Source organism: Mustela nivalis, assembly GCF_964662115.1.
Source record: "Mustela nivalis genome assembly, chromosome: 1".
Taxonomy (NCBI): Eukaryota; Metazoa; Chordata; class Mammalia; order Carnivora; family Mustelidae; genus Mustela; species Mustela nivalis.
The window spans coordinates 213,864,691-213,882,199 of record NC_139020.1 but is presented as its reverse complement, the minus strand read 5'-3'; the positions used below and the strand labels follow the sequence as shown (position 1 = coordinate 213,882,199).

Here is a 17,509-nt window from a genome sequence, read left to right as displayed (position 1 = left end):
CTTGGCCTCTGGCTGCCCTGGCGTCCCCGCCATCAGGAGCAGCGACCTGGGCCTCTCTCACTTCCCCACCCCCAGCCCCTCAGGCCAGGCAGCCCGGGCTCTGGTCCCAGCTCTGCTGCCCAGCTCTGTGACCCTGGGCGAGTGCCTCCCTGTCTCTGGGGCCGGCAGGCCAGGTGGCATTCAGGCAGTGGAAGGCCCTGTGGAGGTTGGACACGGACCAGCCTAAGCTAGGCCCCTCCATTCTCCCTTGGCCTCGGCAGACCGGCCAGGGTGGAGGAGTGGACACAGGAAGAGAGCCCTGAGGTCCAGTCCCCCGCCACAGCTGTTATGATGACTCACACTTGGGGGACATTAGAGTGGGGAGCGGGGCTGGCTATCCTGAGCCCCATCCACCCTCCACCCCGCTGAGGGTGGGAGGCTATTTTCAGAGCCTCAGTAATAGGTGAAATCTGAGGTCATTCCCCTCCCCCTCCCCCGGTACCCCATGGCCAGAGAGGGCACTGGGTGGGGGTTCCTGTGAGTGTTCAGCCTGGAGGTGGGAGCGTCTCCCCGAGACCCCAGGCTGCTCTGGGAGAGCAGCTGAAGGTCTTCACGGCGCCCGGGGGCCTGGGCTCCAGCCCTCACACAGGCCCGGAGACCCTGTGGGACCCCCCAGGTTAGGTCTTCGCCCCTCTCTGGGCCTTGGATCCCATCACGCATTGGGGAGCAGAGCCCCAGCCCTTCCCTGCTCCTGGCAGATTGTAAGCGACCGAACAACTGTGACAATGTCAGTGACAGTACCGAGAGTCTAGTGCAGGCTTTCCAGAGCTGGGCGAGGGCAGGGCTCGCCTCCCAGGAAGAGACCGCAGCGCTCCCGTTCTGGAAGCCCGCACGGGCCCCAGGTTCTCTTTGTCCTCCCTTTAACTGGAGGCTGAGAAACCAGGTCCCAGACGTTCTGCAGACTCAGTTCCTCTGGATGAAAAATGGAGAGTGAGACAGCCCTCCCACCCCCACAGGAGGGGACAGGGGTCTCCACGGCCCCATGTTGCTCTCAGAGGGAGCCTTTCCGCACAGCTAGTCTATAGCAATGACCCCTGGACCTCATTTTCTCATTTTTGTTTTCTTTGTGCCTAGGGCCCGCAGAGGCAGCCCTCAGACCGCCCCCCCCCCCAGTGTCAGCTTTCTTTGGTGTTGGGGACACTCTCTGAGCCTCATTTCTCCTGCCATCCAGCACCTGCTGTGTGCTTGGCCCAGCTCTCGACACTGGAGCTCATACTTTATTTTTATTTTATTTATTTATTTGTCAGAGAGAGAGAGCATGCATGTGCACAAGCAGGGGGAGGGGCGGGGGCAGGAGCAGGCTCCCCGCTGAGCAGGGAGCCCGATGTGGGCTTGATCCCCTGGACCTGGGGGTCCAGGGGATCTTGACCTGAGCTGAAAGCCGGCGCTTAACGACTGAGCCCCCCCCCCCCCAGGCGCCCCTGAGCTCATACTGGAGTGCAGGAGCTTGCAAACTGCAGGCCTGGGACCCAGTGTCTGCACCTGTTTTTGTAAATAAAGTTTTATCGGAACGCAGCCTCACCCATCATCTGTGTGTCCTACCTAGGGCTAATGCCGCACTGCGCTGAGTAGTTGCAACAGAATGAAATACTCACTATTGTTCTTTAAGGTGCTCTCAGACTGTGGTTTGCTGCCCCTGCCCCCGTCCTAGTAGTTCTGTTCCATAACATCCCCCATTCTCCTGACCGTACTTTCCCCCGTCTGTACAATGGGCTAGCCCCCATCAAGCATCTGGGGACCCTCTGTATACCGGGGTTCAGGACAGCCTCTGCTTGACCTGTCTGTATACTGGGGTTCAGGACAGCCCTCCATGAACTTCTGCTTGGCCTGCACCTCCCACACAGTCCAAGCCCTGGTCTCCCCATTTGGGCAAGGGGTTCGCGCCTGTCCCCCATGCACTTCTGCTGGGTCCCCTCCGGCCTTGAGTTTCCCCCAGAGGTGACTGGGGTCTGCAGTGATCCCCCGGCCCACAGGCGTCTGGCCCTCCCTGGGGTGGGGGGGACGTATCTTCCTGGAGCTTCCTCCAGGCCTCAGTCTCCCGGGCTGGGCAGTGGGCCCACGGTCCCCAGCGCCTCCTGACCTCTGGCTTCTCGGGCCTGCAGGATGAGTTCCACCCGTTCATCGAGGCGCTGCTGCCGCACGTCCGCGCCTTCGCCTACACCTGGTTCAACCTGCAGGCGCGGAAGCGCAAGTACTTCAAGAAGCACGAGAAGCGCATGTCCAAGGACGAGGAGCGCGCGGTGAAGGACGAGCTGCTGGGCGAGAAGGCCGAGGTGAAGCAGAAGTGGGCGTCCCGGCTGCTGGCCAAGCTGCGCAAGGACATCCGGCCCGAGTGCCGCGAGGACTTCGTGCTGGCCATCACCGGCAAGAAGGCGCCGGGCTGCGTGCTCTCCAACCCCGACCAGAAGGGCAAGATGCGCCGCATCGACTGCCTGCGCCAGGCCGACAAGGTGTGGCGGCTGGACCTGGTCATGGTCATCCTCTTCAAGGGCATCCCGCTGGAGAGCACCGACGGCGAGCGCCTGGTCAAGGCGGCGCAGTGCGGCCACCCGGTGCTCTGCGTGCAGCCGCACCACATCGGCGTGGCGGTCAAGGAGCTCGACCTCTACCTGGCCTACTTCGTGCGCGAGCGAGGTGAGGCGGGCGCGCGTGTGGGGAGATGTGTGCACACGTCCAGTGGCGCGTGGAGGCGGGGGGGGGGGCATGGCGGCCCCCTCACGTGCCTCCGGCTGGGGAGGTGGTTCAGGCTGGGCTGGGAGGGGAGGCAGGTGTGGTGGGCGGGGCCGAGGGGGCCTGTTGGCCTGCGTTAGGCTAGGACCGGCACCTGGCACCTGTGCTGTGAAGGTCTGAGCGAGATACAGTTGGAGGAGAGTCTGCGTGGGGAGGCGGTCTTCAGCCCCTAGGGGGTTGAAGGTAAGAGGCGGGCTCTTGAGATCTCAGGAGGTGAGATCCTGGCCCTGGAGGCCCTAAGGGCAACTTAAGGCCTTGTTGGGAATAGAGGTGAGGTCCACTGGGAGAGACTGTCTGAGAGAGGGCTGGCCTTGGGCACTGTGAATGCTAGTGGATCAACTCTCAGACCTTCAGCGGAGGTCCGGTGGGTCCCAGCTTCGTGCGGAGGGGGAAGATGGGTGCTGTGTGACTTTGGCTGGATTACCACCCTCTCTGGTCCCCTGTGTTCTCGGCTCTGTCCGTTCTAGCTGGTGTGTGCTGGATCCAGGCTCAGCGCCCCACCTGGAGGCCAGCAGCACCTGTGAGGGTGGGGAAACCCAGGGCAGCTTCCTGGAGGAAGCGCGGCAGAGCTGAGGTCTGCGGGGTGGCTGGACAGTGCTGAGTGTGGGGTGTCCCAGAGGGTTGGCAGCCTGACCAAGACATAGAGGCCAGAGGGGTGGTCTGGCCTCTGGAAGTCAGCAGGGCCCGGGCCCACCAGCCACCCCCACCCTCACCGGGGCTGAGTCTGGGACCCATGTGGGTACACACCCGGGGGTGGCCTGAGCATGTCAGGTGGGTGTCCCCAGGTTGTAAGCCCAGCCCTGGCGGATCCCACGGAGCACACTCTCAGAGACAGACTGAAGGAAGGCAGGCTGGGGGCAGGGGGTGGGGGTGGGGTCTTGCAGGGACCTCCAGAGTCTTGCCCCTTGCGGGCTGGGTGACTTGGGACACATCACTGTTCTGTTTCCTCTGTGAGTGGGGGTAACAGCAGCGCCTCTGCCAGTGATGGCATAAGGATTCAATGAGGTTGTAGGACTCCCGTCTCCAGGGCGTGGGGCTGTTTCCCCGTCTCGACCTTGATGCCTTGACCTTGACCTCTTCTGCCCCCCCTCCCCCGCCCCCATCCATCAGCCACAGACCCACTGGGGGCTTGGAGCGGAGCTGCCTGAGGGCCCGCGGAGGCAGAGGGGTGGACAAGGTGACCGGCTGCCCCAGGCGGGGGGCAGGGTGGCCTCGGCGGCAGACGCATCGCCATGCCGGTCCAGGCCTCTCCCACCACGTCCATCCTCTAAGCCTGTCCCCGCCCCCACCTCCTCCGCGCTGAGCTGATAAAATTTTGAAGCGAGTTTTCTGCCGGTGTCAGCACAATCTCCAGGCGCCTCCCCTCCCCCAGCCACCCCCTTCCCCCCTCGGCTCAGCAGGCAGGCCGGGCCTCCAGGCTTCCCCAGACACCTCCGAGTCCAGCTGCCCCCCGGCTGCCATGCCTTTGCCGGCCAGCGGCCAGCGTGATCGGCCTCCTGGCTCGTGGGCTGGGGAAGGTCAAAGCTGTACCCGCCCCTGCTTCCCGCGGGCTCCCTCATCCCCATGGGAACCCCTGCTCAAGCTGGCCCAGCCGACCGAGCCGCAGCTGGCTGGGAGTGAGGCGAGGGCTGATTCCAAGCCCGGCTCGGCGGCTGGCCAGCTGGGTGACCCGACACAAGTCGCCTAGCCTCTCTGTGCCTTCTTTTTAAAATGGGGCGCTCAGATGAGCTGCCTGGTTGGGTCCTCGTGGTAAGTGCTCAACAGGCAGCCCCTGGGGGGGCAGGGGGAAATGCCAGGCTTGGAGCTAGGGCTCCGCGGGCCCCTGTTCTTACCCCGTCCTCCCCCCGCCCCAGCCCCGCTGCCATCCTCATGACGGTTACCAATCGCTGATTCCACCCTGGGCCTCGGTGCTCCCCGTGCCAGGCAGGCCTCTCCCATATAGAAAACTCCTATGTATGCTTGAGAGCCCTGACTCCTGACTCCACTTTCTCCCCCCACCCCCGGGCATTTTTCCTGAGGGCTTCGGTGTTCTTTCCCATTCTCTCCGCGGCCTGGCAGGATTCACGGTTGTACTCAGGTCGCAGGTGGGGAAACAGGGCCCTGCCTGCCCGAGGTCCCCGAACCCAGGGCGGACAGAGCGGGTATGCGAGTGCCAGCAGCTCCTGTTGAGGACGGCCCCTAGCCCTCCACCCTGGACAGTGGTGGGAGAGGAGGGACGTAAATCCTGGGGTACAATGTTGGCAGCCTTGTTGGCACCCCGGGGCTGGGTCTGTGTTCTAGGCTCCCATGGGCCGGGGTGCCCTCCAGCCTCATCCTGGGTCCCAGCGAAGTCTCTGTTCGTGGTCGGGCAGGTGTCCGTCTGACAGCAGAGAGAGCCAGCGGCCGGCTGCCCTCCTCCTTCCGTCCGGAGGGTTCGTGGCCTGACCCCCTTCAAGGAGCCCCTCTGGGAAGCCAGGGATTCAAGGAGGAGGCTGAGGACGGAGCTCTGGGGGGGTGGGGCGTGCCTCTCCGGGGCTCAGTTTTATTTGGGGGATGGAGGGCTGGGAATGAGCGTTGAGAAGGCCTTTTCTCTGCTGGGGCTGCCAGGCGGGTCAGAGCCTGGGGCACCTCCTCGGGCTAAATTGGGCAACCCCAGGTGTCCATCGGGCACCTTAGGGCCCTGATTCCAGGTGCTGGACTCCGTGTGCCCTGGGGGCAGCCTAGGGGCCAGCTGGGGGGACCACGATGAAAGGGTGATGTGAGCTCTGCTTTGGGGCACAAGGGGGCCACCTGCTACATGGGCGCAGGGGGGTGTGCAACCGAGTGGGGGACCCGGAAACCGACAATTTGCAGTTCAGTGACCAAGAACAAGTGCAGGAAAACAAAGCAGGGGCAGAGTGTGGAGAGGGGCAGGGAGGGGGGAAGCCCCAGACTGAGGAGTGAGGAGGGAGGGAGGCCCAAGGAGGTGGCTCTTAGGATGAGGCCTGAAGGACTCAAGGGAGCCGCAGAGGAATTTGCGTGAGTGCAGCAGGCACGGGGCTGGGGGGGTGGCGCACAGCCAGTGCAAAGGCCCAGAGGCCAGCATGGCCTGGAGCCTGAGGCACAGAGCAGGAAGGCCTCCGGGGACTGTTGGGGGCAGCGAGGCCTGCCGCGTGGCTTCCCGGTGAGGGTGGTGGAGAGGCCAGCAGCGGGCAAGCCCGGCACTCCTCCACCTGCCTTGTGTTTGGGAGGGAGCCTGGAGGAACCAGGGCCCAGAGAGGGAAGCCGCCTGCCCAGCCCTGAAGCCCGGCCAGGCCTCCCCACCCCCCTCTGGCGGCCTGAGAAACCTGAGGCGCGGGCGGGCGCGGTGCCAGGCCCGGGCGGGGGAGGGGCTGCCAGGCCCGCCCGCTCCGGCAGCTGCCAGCCCGCCCCGAGCCGCCAGCCCAGATGGTGCCCATCTGGTGACGCGGCCGCGGGCTGGCCTCCCGTTCCCGCCTTGTGCAGTGCCAACCGCCCAGAATGGCGCTGTGGGCAGGGGCCGGCTGGGAAGCTTGTGGCTGCAGGAGGGGCTCCCGGGGTGCCCCAGGGAGGGTCCCGAAGCCCTCCTGGATGGAAGCGGGAAGCAGGCCGTCGCGACAAAAGTATCGGTAACAGCCAACGTGTGCCGCGTGTGACAAGCACTGCGCACCCGGTTCTGAGCTTGTCGTATGTTACAGCTCGTTCCGTTCTCTCCACCGGCCTGCCAGCGCGGGACGGTCAGCTTCTCCCATGCGACGGGTGGGGAGGCAGGCCCAGAGACCCTCCGCCGGGGGCCCAAGGTCACACAGCCCCTGCGAGGTTGAGCAGAATTCAAACGCACAGAATCCTGAGTCCTCAAACCCTGAAAGGAAGAAAAAAACTGGAAAACCCTCTGGAGGAAGTTGGGTGGCACCCACGCCCTCCCAGTCCTGCCGCCCACGGGAACAGGGGGCGCCGGACACACGGGGAATGAATGAGTAAGGAGCAGTGAGCCACCTCCCAGAGCCCACAAGTGGCCAAGCCTGGGGGCCAAGGTCACCATCAAGCGCAGCCCGGGCTCAGATGGCAGGAGAAGGAGCCGCAGTCTGCACCAAGGGGCCCTGGCTCAGCCACAGGTCTGCCCCTGGTGTGCTGTGTGACCTAGGGCAGAGCCCTGCCCTCTCTGGTCTGACGGCAGGAAGGTGGGGCCTTGTGGGGCACGGAGAGGAGAAAGCCGGGCCCCGACCGAGGGCCCCCCTGCCTCCTCCACCCTCCTTAATCTTCATCCGAGCACTGGGTCCTTGGGAGACGGAGGGTGGGAGGACCCCATCTATGTGGGGGTCGGGCACAGTTTATGCCCGTGCTGGCTGCAGGCCCTGTGGGATGGGTTCTCGTCTCGAGCCTCGGTTTCCCGTCTGTAAACGGGGAGTGTGAGAACCGCGTCTACCACCCTGAGGACCCGAGTCAGTGCCCTCAAAAAGCGTACAGGAAGCGCTTCATAAATGCTCAGTCCTTTCTTGGATCCTCTTCCCCAGCTCCAGGAGACAGTGGGGGAGGGGGGCACCTCCGTTCTGCTCCAGCACCCTGGGCACCTGTGACCCAGGACGGGCTCTCCACTGGCAGCAGGCCGCGTCCCCCGCTCCAGGTGTCTGGGCGGCGGAGGGGTGAGGGGCTCCCGGCAGCCTGGATTCCTCCCGGGCCGGGCAGCCAGGTGTACGGGCCGTCTGTCTGTGCAGGGAAGGTGCCTGCACGGGGGCCCAGGCCCAGACGCCAGCTGACAGTGTATTTATAGTGGTGGCCGGCCGCCGGGCTCATGGTCAGCAGCGAAGAGACAGCCAGCAGGTGAGGGCTGTGCACACAGAGCAGGCCAGGAGCCCGAGGGGGGCACTGGCAGTGTCGGAAGAGTGGGGATGACCTTGGTAAGTGACGTCACTGCCTGGGCCTTGGTTTGCTTCCCTCTGCGGTGCGCGTGATGAGAGCAGGGCCTGTGGGGTTAAATTAGGGAATGCATGCAGAATGCTAGGACACGGGGGTACCACGCAATAAGCACTCAAAAGTGATATGTTGCCTTAGGACGGAGGGGACCCTGACACCTGTCACCACATGGAGGGACCCTGAGGACACGGGGCTCCGCGAGAGGGGCCAGACCCAGAAGGGCACATCCCGTAGGAGTCCTGTCCACACAGACAGAGAGGAGAGGGTGGGAGCCGGGACTAGGGGAGGGTGGGGAGTCTGTGCTTCGTGGGGACAGAGTCTCCATGCGGGGAGGTGGAAAGTTCTAGAAACGGAGGGTGGGGTGGCTGCACAACAGGGTGACCGTGCTTCCCGCCGCCGAGCTGTATGCTCAGAGACAATCGGACGGTGGACATGGTGCTGTGTGTATTTTGCCCTCATGGAAGCAATGATTTGTTGCTGTTCCTGAGGACTAATAGCGTATTCTGTGGGTGTCTGTCACGATAAATAACTCATAAAAACGTCCGCTGTCGTCCTAGAGTAACGGCGATTGTTACCCTCAACGGGCTGGCGGCTCCGGTCCCGGCTCTGGCCAGCACCCGGGCACCCTGGGCCGAGTTGGCGCCCGCCTTTGCGCTCGGGTTTTTCTGCGCGACGAGTGCGGGGGGGTGTGAGCCGCGGAGACGGAGAAGGCGTCCGCCTCTGGCCGGTGCTGGCACGTGGAAGGGGAGGGCGGCGCGCCCGTGAGCAGGTGCTCCCTCCCGGTGTGGTACCCCTGTGGCCCGGGCAGGGGTGAGGACGCTCCCGAGGCCACCCGCGGAGTGCTCCTGTGTGTGTGTGTGTGTGTGTGTGTGTGCGCGCGCGTGCACACGTGCTTGCACGTCCACACGGCCCCCCAGGGCCGGGCTCCCCGAGGAGCCAGCAGGAGGGGGAGCCAGCCCACTGCACCTGTGGCGGCCATCTCTGGCACAGCGAGGCTGCAGTTGCCCCCTTGGCCCTCCGCCCAGGGAGCCCAGGGGAGGCCGAGGGCAGCTAGGGACATCTCGGGCACCCCCCCTTCCCCAGCCAGCTGCCAGGCCAGCCCCTCTTCCTCCAGCTGGGTGTGGGCAGGAAGTCACAGATGGTCAGAGTTGGTGACGGATGGGGGAGGGGGCACTCGGGGACACTGCATGTCTTATCCGGATGGGGAAACCGAGGCCCGGAGAGAGATGGGGGCAAGGCCCCGGGCTTCCCAGGAAGGGTTCTGCGTTCGGTCCATCCTGACCCGTCTTATGCTCCAGGCTGACTTGGAGGCTGTTGGGAGGTAGAAGTCGGAGGGACCCTCAGGCCTTAGGGAAAAATGCCTTGCATGGGGGGGGTGTTTCAAGACTGGGGGCAGGGGGACTCTAGAATGTCAGAGCTGAGATGGCTCCCAGATCCTCCAGGAGGCAAGTTCTGGAGTTCCCAAGGCTGGAGTTCTAGAAACTTCTAAGCTGGGCTCTTCACCATCCCGGCAGTTCTGCACTCCTCCTAGGTGGGGGGCGCCCAGGGGGCTCAGTCGATTCAGCGTCTGACTCTTGATCTCAGCTCAGGTCTTGCTCTCAGGGTTGTGAGTTCAAACGCTGCATTGGGCTCTGTGCTGGGCGTAGAGCCTCCTTGAGAAAAATAAAATAAAATTCTCCTAGGCGGGCTTCAGAACTGCTCCCTCCAGGAGAATACAGAGTGGGGGCCACATCGATAATTTCTTTTCTTTTTTTTTTCTGGTATCTACACTTAAAAGTACAAATGTACAGGGGAAATGAGTTGTAACAACATATTCCGTTTGGCCCAGGGCATCCAAAATATTGTCGTTTTGACACATAATCACTATGGACAAATTATTGAGATGTTTGCCCTAATCTTATTTGCTCTCCGTTTTTGACTTTCAGCGGGTGTGTTACACTCATGCCCCGACTCTGACCAGCCGCGTGTCGGGGCTCGGAACTCTGCTTCAGAGTTTCTGAAGTCTAGACAATTTCAAGGCCGCTCTCAAATCTGCCCCCAGTTGGATACATGAGAACATGTAAGGAGGGATTCTAGAATTCCCCAGCTGGTTTCCTGAAAATCCAAGGGGAAGGTTCTAGAAGGTCTCACCTTGGGGCTTTTGACTATAGAAAGGCAGGGTCTCTCCTTGTCAGTGCTGTCATCGACAAACCCCGTGATGCCAAGAGTGCCCCACCCCCCCAGTTGTGACAACCAAAAATATCTCCAGATGTCCCTGGGGACAGAATCACCCCTGTTGAGAACTGCCGTGTTAAGAGAACCCTTACAATTCTTTGAGGTTGGGTTATTTAACGACCCAGGAAACCGTTCTAGAGCCTTGATCTAGAACCCTGATCAGCAAGCTGGTTCCTTGATGGAGAATTCCTCCAGTGTGTTCTTGACCGCCAGGGAGCAGGATCAGGAATTTCCTGAGGTGGGGTTTCTGGGTGTCTAGAAGCAGGATCCAGAATGTTTTATGTTGGGTTTTGCTAACCGAGGGACGAGCTCCAGAATTCTGCAGGTTGGGTTCTGGAACAACTCGCGCAGGTTCTTGCATTCTCTGAGGGGAGTTTTTTTCAGCATCTGGAAACAGATCTCACGAATCTCAAGCTGGGTTCTCAGGATTATGAGGATTCCCAAACTGTGAAACCTAGCAGCACTTCTCCAACCAAGTACTGATTTCATCAATACCCAAGAAACCTGTTAAGTATATTTTTGAGCGCTGAGGGCAGGCCCCAGAACTCCTGACATTGTGTGTTTGCATGCCCAAGGATGGGCTCTGGGATTTTCTTGAGCTGGGTTCTAGAGCTCCCATGGGTAGGTTCTAGAATTCTCTGTGTCAAAGATCTGGAACGCTCGGGTCGGTTGAGGAAGCCTGTCCTAAGACCAGGGTACCGAGCAGAATGTTCCAGAAAAGATGTGTATGGAGGGGAAGGAGGCGGGTTTTCATTTCTTTGAGGTTCCCTCCAGACTGGCGGAGGCAGGGGCTGCCTTCTTAGGGGCAGCTGCTTGGCTGGCGGCCCCAGTTGGGGGCAGGATGTTTGGGAGAATTTCTTCGTATGACCAAGAGCGTCTAAAACCAGGCAGTCCCAGGAATAGGAATCGAGATTTCATTTGATCCCCGGTAGGTGTCTGTCGCTTATTGGATGTGGGGACACGGAACCCTGGGTGTGTTTCCGGAGGCCATTGTGGAGCCAGGGCACACCAGGGCAGCTCCTGTCCGCAGCAGGAAGGGTGCTCAGTACGTCCTCAGTTGAAGGCAGCGTGACATCCGATGGGAGCAGAGTCACACGCGAGTGTGTTGGTCGGCGGAGTGCACGTACAGGGCCCTTGTGGGCGGCCCGAGGGCTCACCAAGTTACGATCTCAGCAGATGTTCAGTTCTGTTAGCTCCGTTTCATTTTATCATAATCCCAGCGAGGTAGAGATGGTCGTGAACAGCATTTAACAGTTGGGGAAATTGGGGCGCCTGGGTGGCTCAGTGGGTTAAGCCTCTGCCTTCGGCTCAGGTCATGATCTCAGGGTCCTGGGATCGAGCCCCGCATCGGGCTCTCTGCTCAGCGGGGAGCCTGCTTCCCTCTCTCTCCCTGTCTGCCTCTCTGCCTACTTGTGCTGTCTCTCTCTCTAATAAATAAATAAATAAAATCTTAAAAAAAAAAAAAAAAACAGATGGGGAAATTGAGGCCCGGAGAGGGAAAGCCAGTGGCCTGAGGTCACATAGCTAAGAGACTGAGTCGGGACTCACACCCAGCTCTGGTAGATCTGAAGGCCCACAGTGGTCCCCTGGGAAGGGGCTGTTTGAGGTGTGACAGGGACCTCCCCAGAATGTTCCAGGATCCCCCCCTTTGGGCTTACAGGACTTCAATGCTAGTGAGTGGGTGCCAGGTTCAGTGGGATCAAGGAGCACCTTTGGGGGCTGCTCCTGGTTGGGAGTTGGACCGGCCTCCAACTCTCAGTTCAGGGGAACCAGGGAGGCAGGAGGCACAGCCTAGAGGCCGGGTGTCTCTTTCTGGGTCCCTGTCTCTTCGTCTCTGTCTCGTTGTCTCTCTCCTGGTGCCTGTCTCTGTCTCTGCTCACACCGAGTCTGTCCCTGCCTTTGCCAATCTCCTCCCTGCCTCCCACCCAGGCCAGCCTGTGGGCTGCCCGGAGGTGGCAGCAGCAGCTGAATGGGCCCCTTGTTCCTGACCACACCCGCCCCTTGGGGTAACCCCGGGACAAGCCCTGGCAGCAGCTGCCTTAAAGGGCCAGTGCCCAGCAAGAAGGGGAAGGAGAGAGGCCGCCTCCACTCCCAAGCCACACCCCTCCCAAAGATGGCAGAACCGATATGTGAGGGTGGGAGCCTTGGGGGGGTTCCATACCCAGACACCCCCAGGCTCTCGTAGTCAGACAGGTGGGCCGGGGGCTGGCGGGGGGCCGCCCGGGGATGGAGACCGTGCGTGCATGGTGGGGCTTGGGTTGACCTCAGACGAATCCTGGCTCTCTGAGCCTCAGTCAGTTTCCCCGTCTGTCCGGGGCTCCTTGCGTCTACCCCGGGGCTTGTTGGGCAGACAGAACAGCACCTGGGCCAGAATCTGGTATACAGTCGGCACTCTAACGCAAGCCTGTGGGGCCGTCCTGCGGTACCCGAGGCTCGGGCATTCGCCTCTCTCCTGGCCTGTGGCTTCGGGGTGAAGGCCAGTGGCCGTGTGTACTTTCAAGAGGCAAGCTGGTGACTAGAATTAAAAGGCTTTTAAAGTTTGTCCCGCGCTGAGCTGAAGGCTCAGCATTTATGGAGTACCAGCTGCATACCAGGCCCTGCGGAGAATCTTCCCATTTTCAGCCCCGTTTCACGGAGGAACTCAGAAGCAGAGGCTCTGGCTAGGGCCACACCGTCTGCCTCTCACCACAGGTCTGCCACCTCCGTGCTCTGCTCGGGCCTGGGAAGCGTGGGGCTGCCCACTTGCCCTCTCTGGGGCTCAGTCTCCCCTTCAGAGCAATGGGAGCGGCCCCCCGTCTGCCTGCAGACTAGAAGCCTCTCGCTTGCCCGCACAGAGGACGCTGAGTCTGCGGGCCCGGGGCGTCCCCAGGGGCCCTTGAATGGGGCTGCACCCGGTGGCCACTCTGGGTGGCCTCAGCGCTCCTGTGCCCCAGGCCAGCCCCACAGACGGCCCGGGACAGGTTGCTGCCGGATGGACAAGCCTGTTCCCTGCTTCCTTATGTAAGCAGGTTATGCAAGGGCAGCTGGCCTGCTTACATAAGGGGAGGCCGGGCCAGCGCCCAGCTGGGGAGGGGGAAGCTCTTAAAGGGGCCGGTGTCCCCTGAGTCTCCCCTCCGGGGCTCCTGCACTAGCCCACACGGGGGAACCTCGTCAAGGGGCTGATTCCGAGCTCGTCGCTGCCCTCTTGCCCTCGTTATTATTACTGCTGTTGGTGTTGTTTACGGTCGACTCCAGTCCCTCGCAGCCGCCGCAGGTCAGCGGCTGGGACACAGAGCCCTGGCTTGGCCTGCTCTGCTTCTGACGTTGCTTAGCGCCGTCTGTCTCTGAGCCTCAGTTTCCCCACCTGTAAAATTCGCTTGCCTCGTGGGGTTGCCAAGGGAGCAATGAGTTAAGACCTGCGAGAGGTCTAGGCCAGCTCGGAGCACATACAGGCTCCGCGCTCAGCCAGTTGGTAGTCAGGAAATATGATTCAGTGCTCAGGATGGGCCAAGCACAGCTCTGGGGCCTGGGGCCCCGCAGGGAACCAGACAGATGAACCGCAGCCCTTGTGCGGCTCACAGTCACCAGGAGAAGCAGACAGAGGACAAGAACAAAATGTCAGTTGGTGATGAGGACTATCAAAAAAATAAAGGCAACAGAATAGAAAGGGGGCCGTCTGCAGGTGGGAGGAACCACCTGTGCAAGGGTCCTGGGGCAGCACTGGGCTGGAGGAGAGTGGGTGAAGGGGAGAGGAGGGCGAGGGGAGGGGAAGGAGGGGACGGGGCAGGGATGACGGGCGGGGCCTTGGGGGCCTCTGGGAGGACTTGGGCCTTTGCCCCAAAGAGGTGGGAGCTCTGGAGGGCTCACAGGCGCCCTCTGGCCACTGTGGGGAGCACACACACTGGTGGGAAAGAGAGGTGCTGAGAGTTGAGGGACCCAGGCCCCTGCACGGGTTCAGGAAAGGGATAATAGAGGCAGAGGCAGGAGCCCTGTTGCTCCTTGGTTCCCTTGGCTGTCAGCCTGGGCTCAGCGCGGCCGTGCAAGTTGGGCACCTGCATCACCTGGCCCTTCTGAGACTGGTGCCTGCCCCCTGCCTGCGGCCAGGCACCTGCCTGGGCATATGCAGGGGAGAGAGGTCTGAAGTGAGGGCCGGGCCCCCCTGACATGCTCAGGGGCTCTCCTGGAGCCGGGCGCTGCTGTCAGACAGGCTGGATATGATCTTAGGAGGCCCATGGGGGTTCTGGGTGGTCAGGAGAGCTGCTGCCAGGTGCCCAGCCCCTGCACGGTGGCATTTTGCCCATTTTCATCCCCATTCTCACTGTGGGGGACCTCGGCCCAGCTCCTGCCTGGCTCAGTGCCTCGTTTCTTTCTCCGCGAAATGGGAGTCGTGACCTTTAACTGTCAAGTGGGGTGGGTGAGCATGGAGCATACAGCAGGCGCCTTTCCAGGGACCGGCAGCAATAAGTCAGGAGACCCGGAAGGGAGAGAGCCCGCCGGCACGGGAGATGTGCAAGTGGAGACCCACCATAGTCACCGAGATGGGATGGGCCAGCAGATGGGTAACTGACTTGCCCTCTCTGAGGCACTGTTTTGTTCCAATAAAATGGGACCACAGACCCAGAATCCCCACTGTGCCTGGCCACATTCCAGCAGAAAAAGGTGCCGAGGCTAATGCTATGCTCCCCAGCCCCTATATGACAGCTAGGGAAACTGAGACCCAGAGTGAACAGGGGGCAAGGCTAGAGTCACATAGCTGAGCTGAGGCAAGACGGGGTGGGGGTCATCTCATCGTGTGGCTCTGATGCCCCAGGAACAAGAGCCCCTGGCTCCAGTCCACTCACCGCACCTCAGTTTGCAGATCCGTGAAATGGGCACACTCCTGGGCTCCATGGGAATTACTGGCCACCCAGGGAAGAGGCTGCGAGGGTTTACGTGGCCAGCTGCCACATAAACACCCTCCTGGGGTGTTGGGGCGACTCACAGGGGGATGCCAGCACAGCCCCCACCACACCCGGTTCCCCTTTGGTGCCAACTGAAGAGGTGAGAGCAGATTCCTGGAGGCTCCTGAGGTAGCTCAGGCTTTCTAGCTGATAGAGGGGCTGTTGGTGTGCTCCCTGTGCCCGGGAACCTCAGCCCCTGCCTGGCCCTGGGGCAGAGGGCGGGGGGCTGACCTGGCCTCATGCACTCTGTAGAGACACTGGCGCAAGACCGTCTTGCCCACTGTGAGCCGGCAAGGGCCAGACACGTTGAGGGAGGCAGAGGGTGGTGAGGCGAAGCCTCCCTGCACAGGTCGGAGGGCGGCCTGTATCCTTCCCTCCCAGCCTAGCTGCCTGACCTCCCCAGGCACCGTCAGCCCTTCTGTACGGAGCTCCTGGTGTATAAGCACTCAATCCGTGGAAGTCGTGATGATTCTCTTCGTACACTAGTCTCACTCCCCAGAGGCCCCTTCTGTGCCTGGCAAACTCCTACTCATGCATCAAGGCCCCAGCTGCAATGCCCCCTCCCCCCAGGAAACCTTCCTGGGCCCCCTGGGACAGATTCCAGTTACTTCCTCGGGCTTCTCCAGCTGCAGGTCCCCCCCTCTGATATTTAGGACCTGAGCAGTCGGGGGACCTACTCAAGAGAGGATTTTTGCTGCTCCTCAGAGGACCCAGGCCAGTGTTTGGGTGACATCCCATGCTCTGCCCTGGGCAGAAACCTCTTGTGTCACACCGATGGGAGTCTGTATCGCCCTCAATCTGGCTTTTCCCTCTGAATATTGGCCCAGTCTTCCCAGCAGTCTTCCGATGCCTTTAACAAGCATTTAGTTTGTGCCTGCTGTATACCAAGCCCTATCAGGATAGTTGCAGTCATCCAGGCAGCAAGCGTGTATTGGGTACCTCCTGTGTGCTGGCCCCTGCTGGAATGGTCATCACTGGTCTGCAAGCATCAATCAAGTGCCAACTACATGCGAGCATTGATTGAGCACCAACTGTGTGCCAGGCTCCCCGAAGAGTGGTCTCAGGAAGGCCAGGGGAGTAGAAGAGTCTTCCCACTGCCTCTCCCTCTGACCTCGGGCCCTCGAGTTTCCAACCTCTGCCTGCATTCGAGGCAGTGGGTTTAAAGCGTGGCCACCGGAATGAGGGTCCCTGGGCTCGGATCTGCTTGTCCGCTTACTAGTGGTGAGATTTGGGTCAAGCCCCTGCCCATCTCTGGCGCTCAGTTTGCCCCTCCGTCACACGGAGTGCCCAAGGTCTGAGGTGTTTGCACCTGACGTTCACTTTGTACAGGAAGGGACAGAGGATGGGGCCCATTTTACTGACCCCTCTCCAAGGCCAGGGTGCTTTCCCGGGAGGCCCAGAGAGGGGCAGCACTGGCCTGCGGCCACACAGCCCCCAAACAGGACTCTGCCCCCCCTCTGAAGCCCTCCCTCGGTGCCCGCCTCCCTTGGCAAGGCTGCTGGCCTCCGGCCTCCTGAGTGCTCCGGGCTGGCTGTGTGGCGCGGCCCAAGAAACATGTGAAGCAGGGGTGAGCTGGGAGGGACCGTGGCCCCTCGGATGCCCCCCAGCCTGGCCAGGCGGCCCCCACCCCGGCATCCATTTTTGGGAAGAGCGTGTTCCCTGGGGCTCCCTGGGTTTCCCGCCCGCCGGCGCCGTCCACTCTGCGGTCACAGATGTTGCCGGGGCTGGCCATCCCCTCCCGGGCCCGCACATGTGTGCTCAGCCCGGGCCCATGTGGCCCCCGAGCTCCCCCGCCAGCTCGCCCCCTGGTCCCCCCACAGCGGCCGCCGAGGCGGGCCTGCCAGGGAGGCGGGCGGAGGCCCTGGCTTGGCTGCTGGAGGAGCCAAGAATTTGCTCCAAATGTAAACAGCAAGTTATTTTAAGTCTGCCCCCTCCCCGGGTGGCGTTGACACATTTGACATTGGAGGGGACCGGGCTGGGGGGGGGAGGCCAAGCGTGTGGGTATTTTTAACCTGTTTTTCCCGGCCCCGGTGCCACCCGGAGTGCGGAGCGCCAGTGGCAGCCAGGGCCGCCCGGCGGGCGCGCGCTGCACCCCTCGGAGCCCCGAGAGGCCCCCCCGGCCGCCCCACCCGCCCCAGCCCCGTGCCAGCCCGCGCCTCCTGCGCGGACAAAATGGCCGCCGAGGCCGGCAGAAGCATCTGGAACCCGGGGGAGGGAGAGTGGAGAAAATGGCCGCCAGAGAATGATGTCATAAGGTGGCGTGGCGGCCAGAAGCGTCCCGGGGTGGGACTAGTCCCGGCCTGCAGGCCTCCGGGGGGGCCCTCGGGCCTGCGGGGACCTCCCCACCAGGGGCTCAGGCCGGGCGCCCCGGAACGGCCGGGCCGGAGCTCCCGCGGGGCGTCCGGGGACGGGGCGGCACCCCCAAGGGCAGCCCAGGGCCTCGGGCTGGTGCTGGGGAGGCGGCGGGGGCCGGGGGTGGCGGTGGAGGGCCGTGACCCTGACCCACTGGCCCGCGGTGTCCACGGGCGCCCGGCGGGGCCGGAGCCAGACCACGGAGCAGGCCCGGCGGCGGGGGAGCCGGGCTGGGTGGGAAGAAAACAGAAACTTTTCTTTGAAAGTGACTCCGAAGCAGGTTGGCTCGGGCCCAGGCGGCCGCGGCGGGGAGAGGAAGAGGGAAAGTGTGGTCCAGACTCGAGGAACACGCGGGTCAGGAAGCA

The 17,509-nt window shown here is 62.4% G+C and overlaps 2 protein-coding genes across 9 annotated transcripts in view; both read left to right on the top strand.

Annotated features, from left to right (window-relative positions):
- Window positions 1-17,509, top strand: part of CELF5 (CUGBP Elav-like family member 5) — a gene marked incomplete at its 5' end in the record, with an annotated part of 201,459 nt that overhangs the window by 102,847 nt on the left and 81,103 nt on the right. The gene's annotated exons all lie outside the window — the stretch shown is intronic.
- NFIC (nuclear factor I C) overlaps window positions 1-17,509 on the top strand; it is a 65,822-nt gene that overhangs the window by 13,119 nt on the left and 35,194 nt on the right. For all 8 annotated transcript variants that reach the window (XM_082736396.1, XM_082736394.1, XM_082736391.1 and 5 more), the window contains exon 2: window positions 2,142-2,673. In XM_082736396.1, coding sequence (XP_082592522.1) covers window positions 2,142-2,673 — 532 coding nt within the window. The remainder of the gene's footprint in view (window positions 1-2,141; window positions 2,674-17,509) is intronic.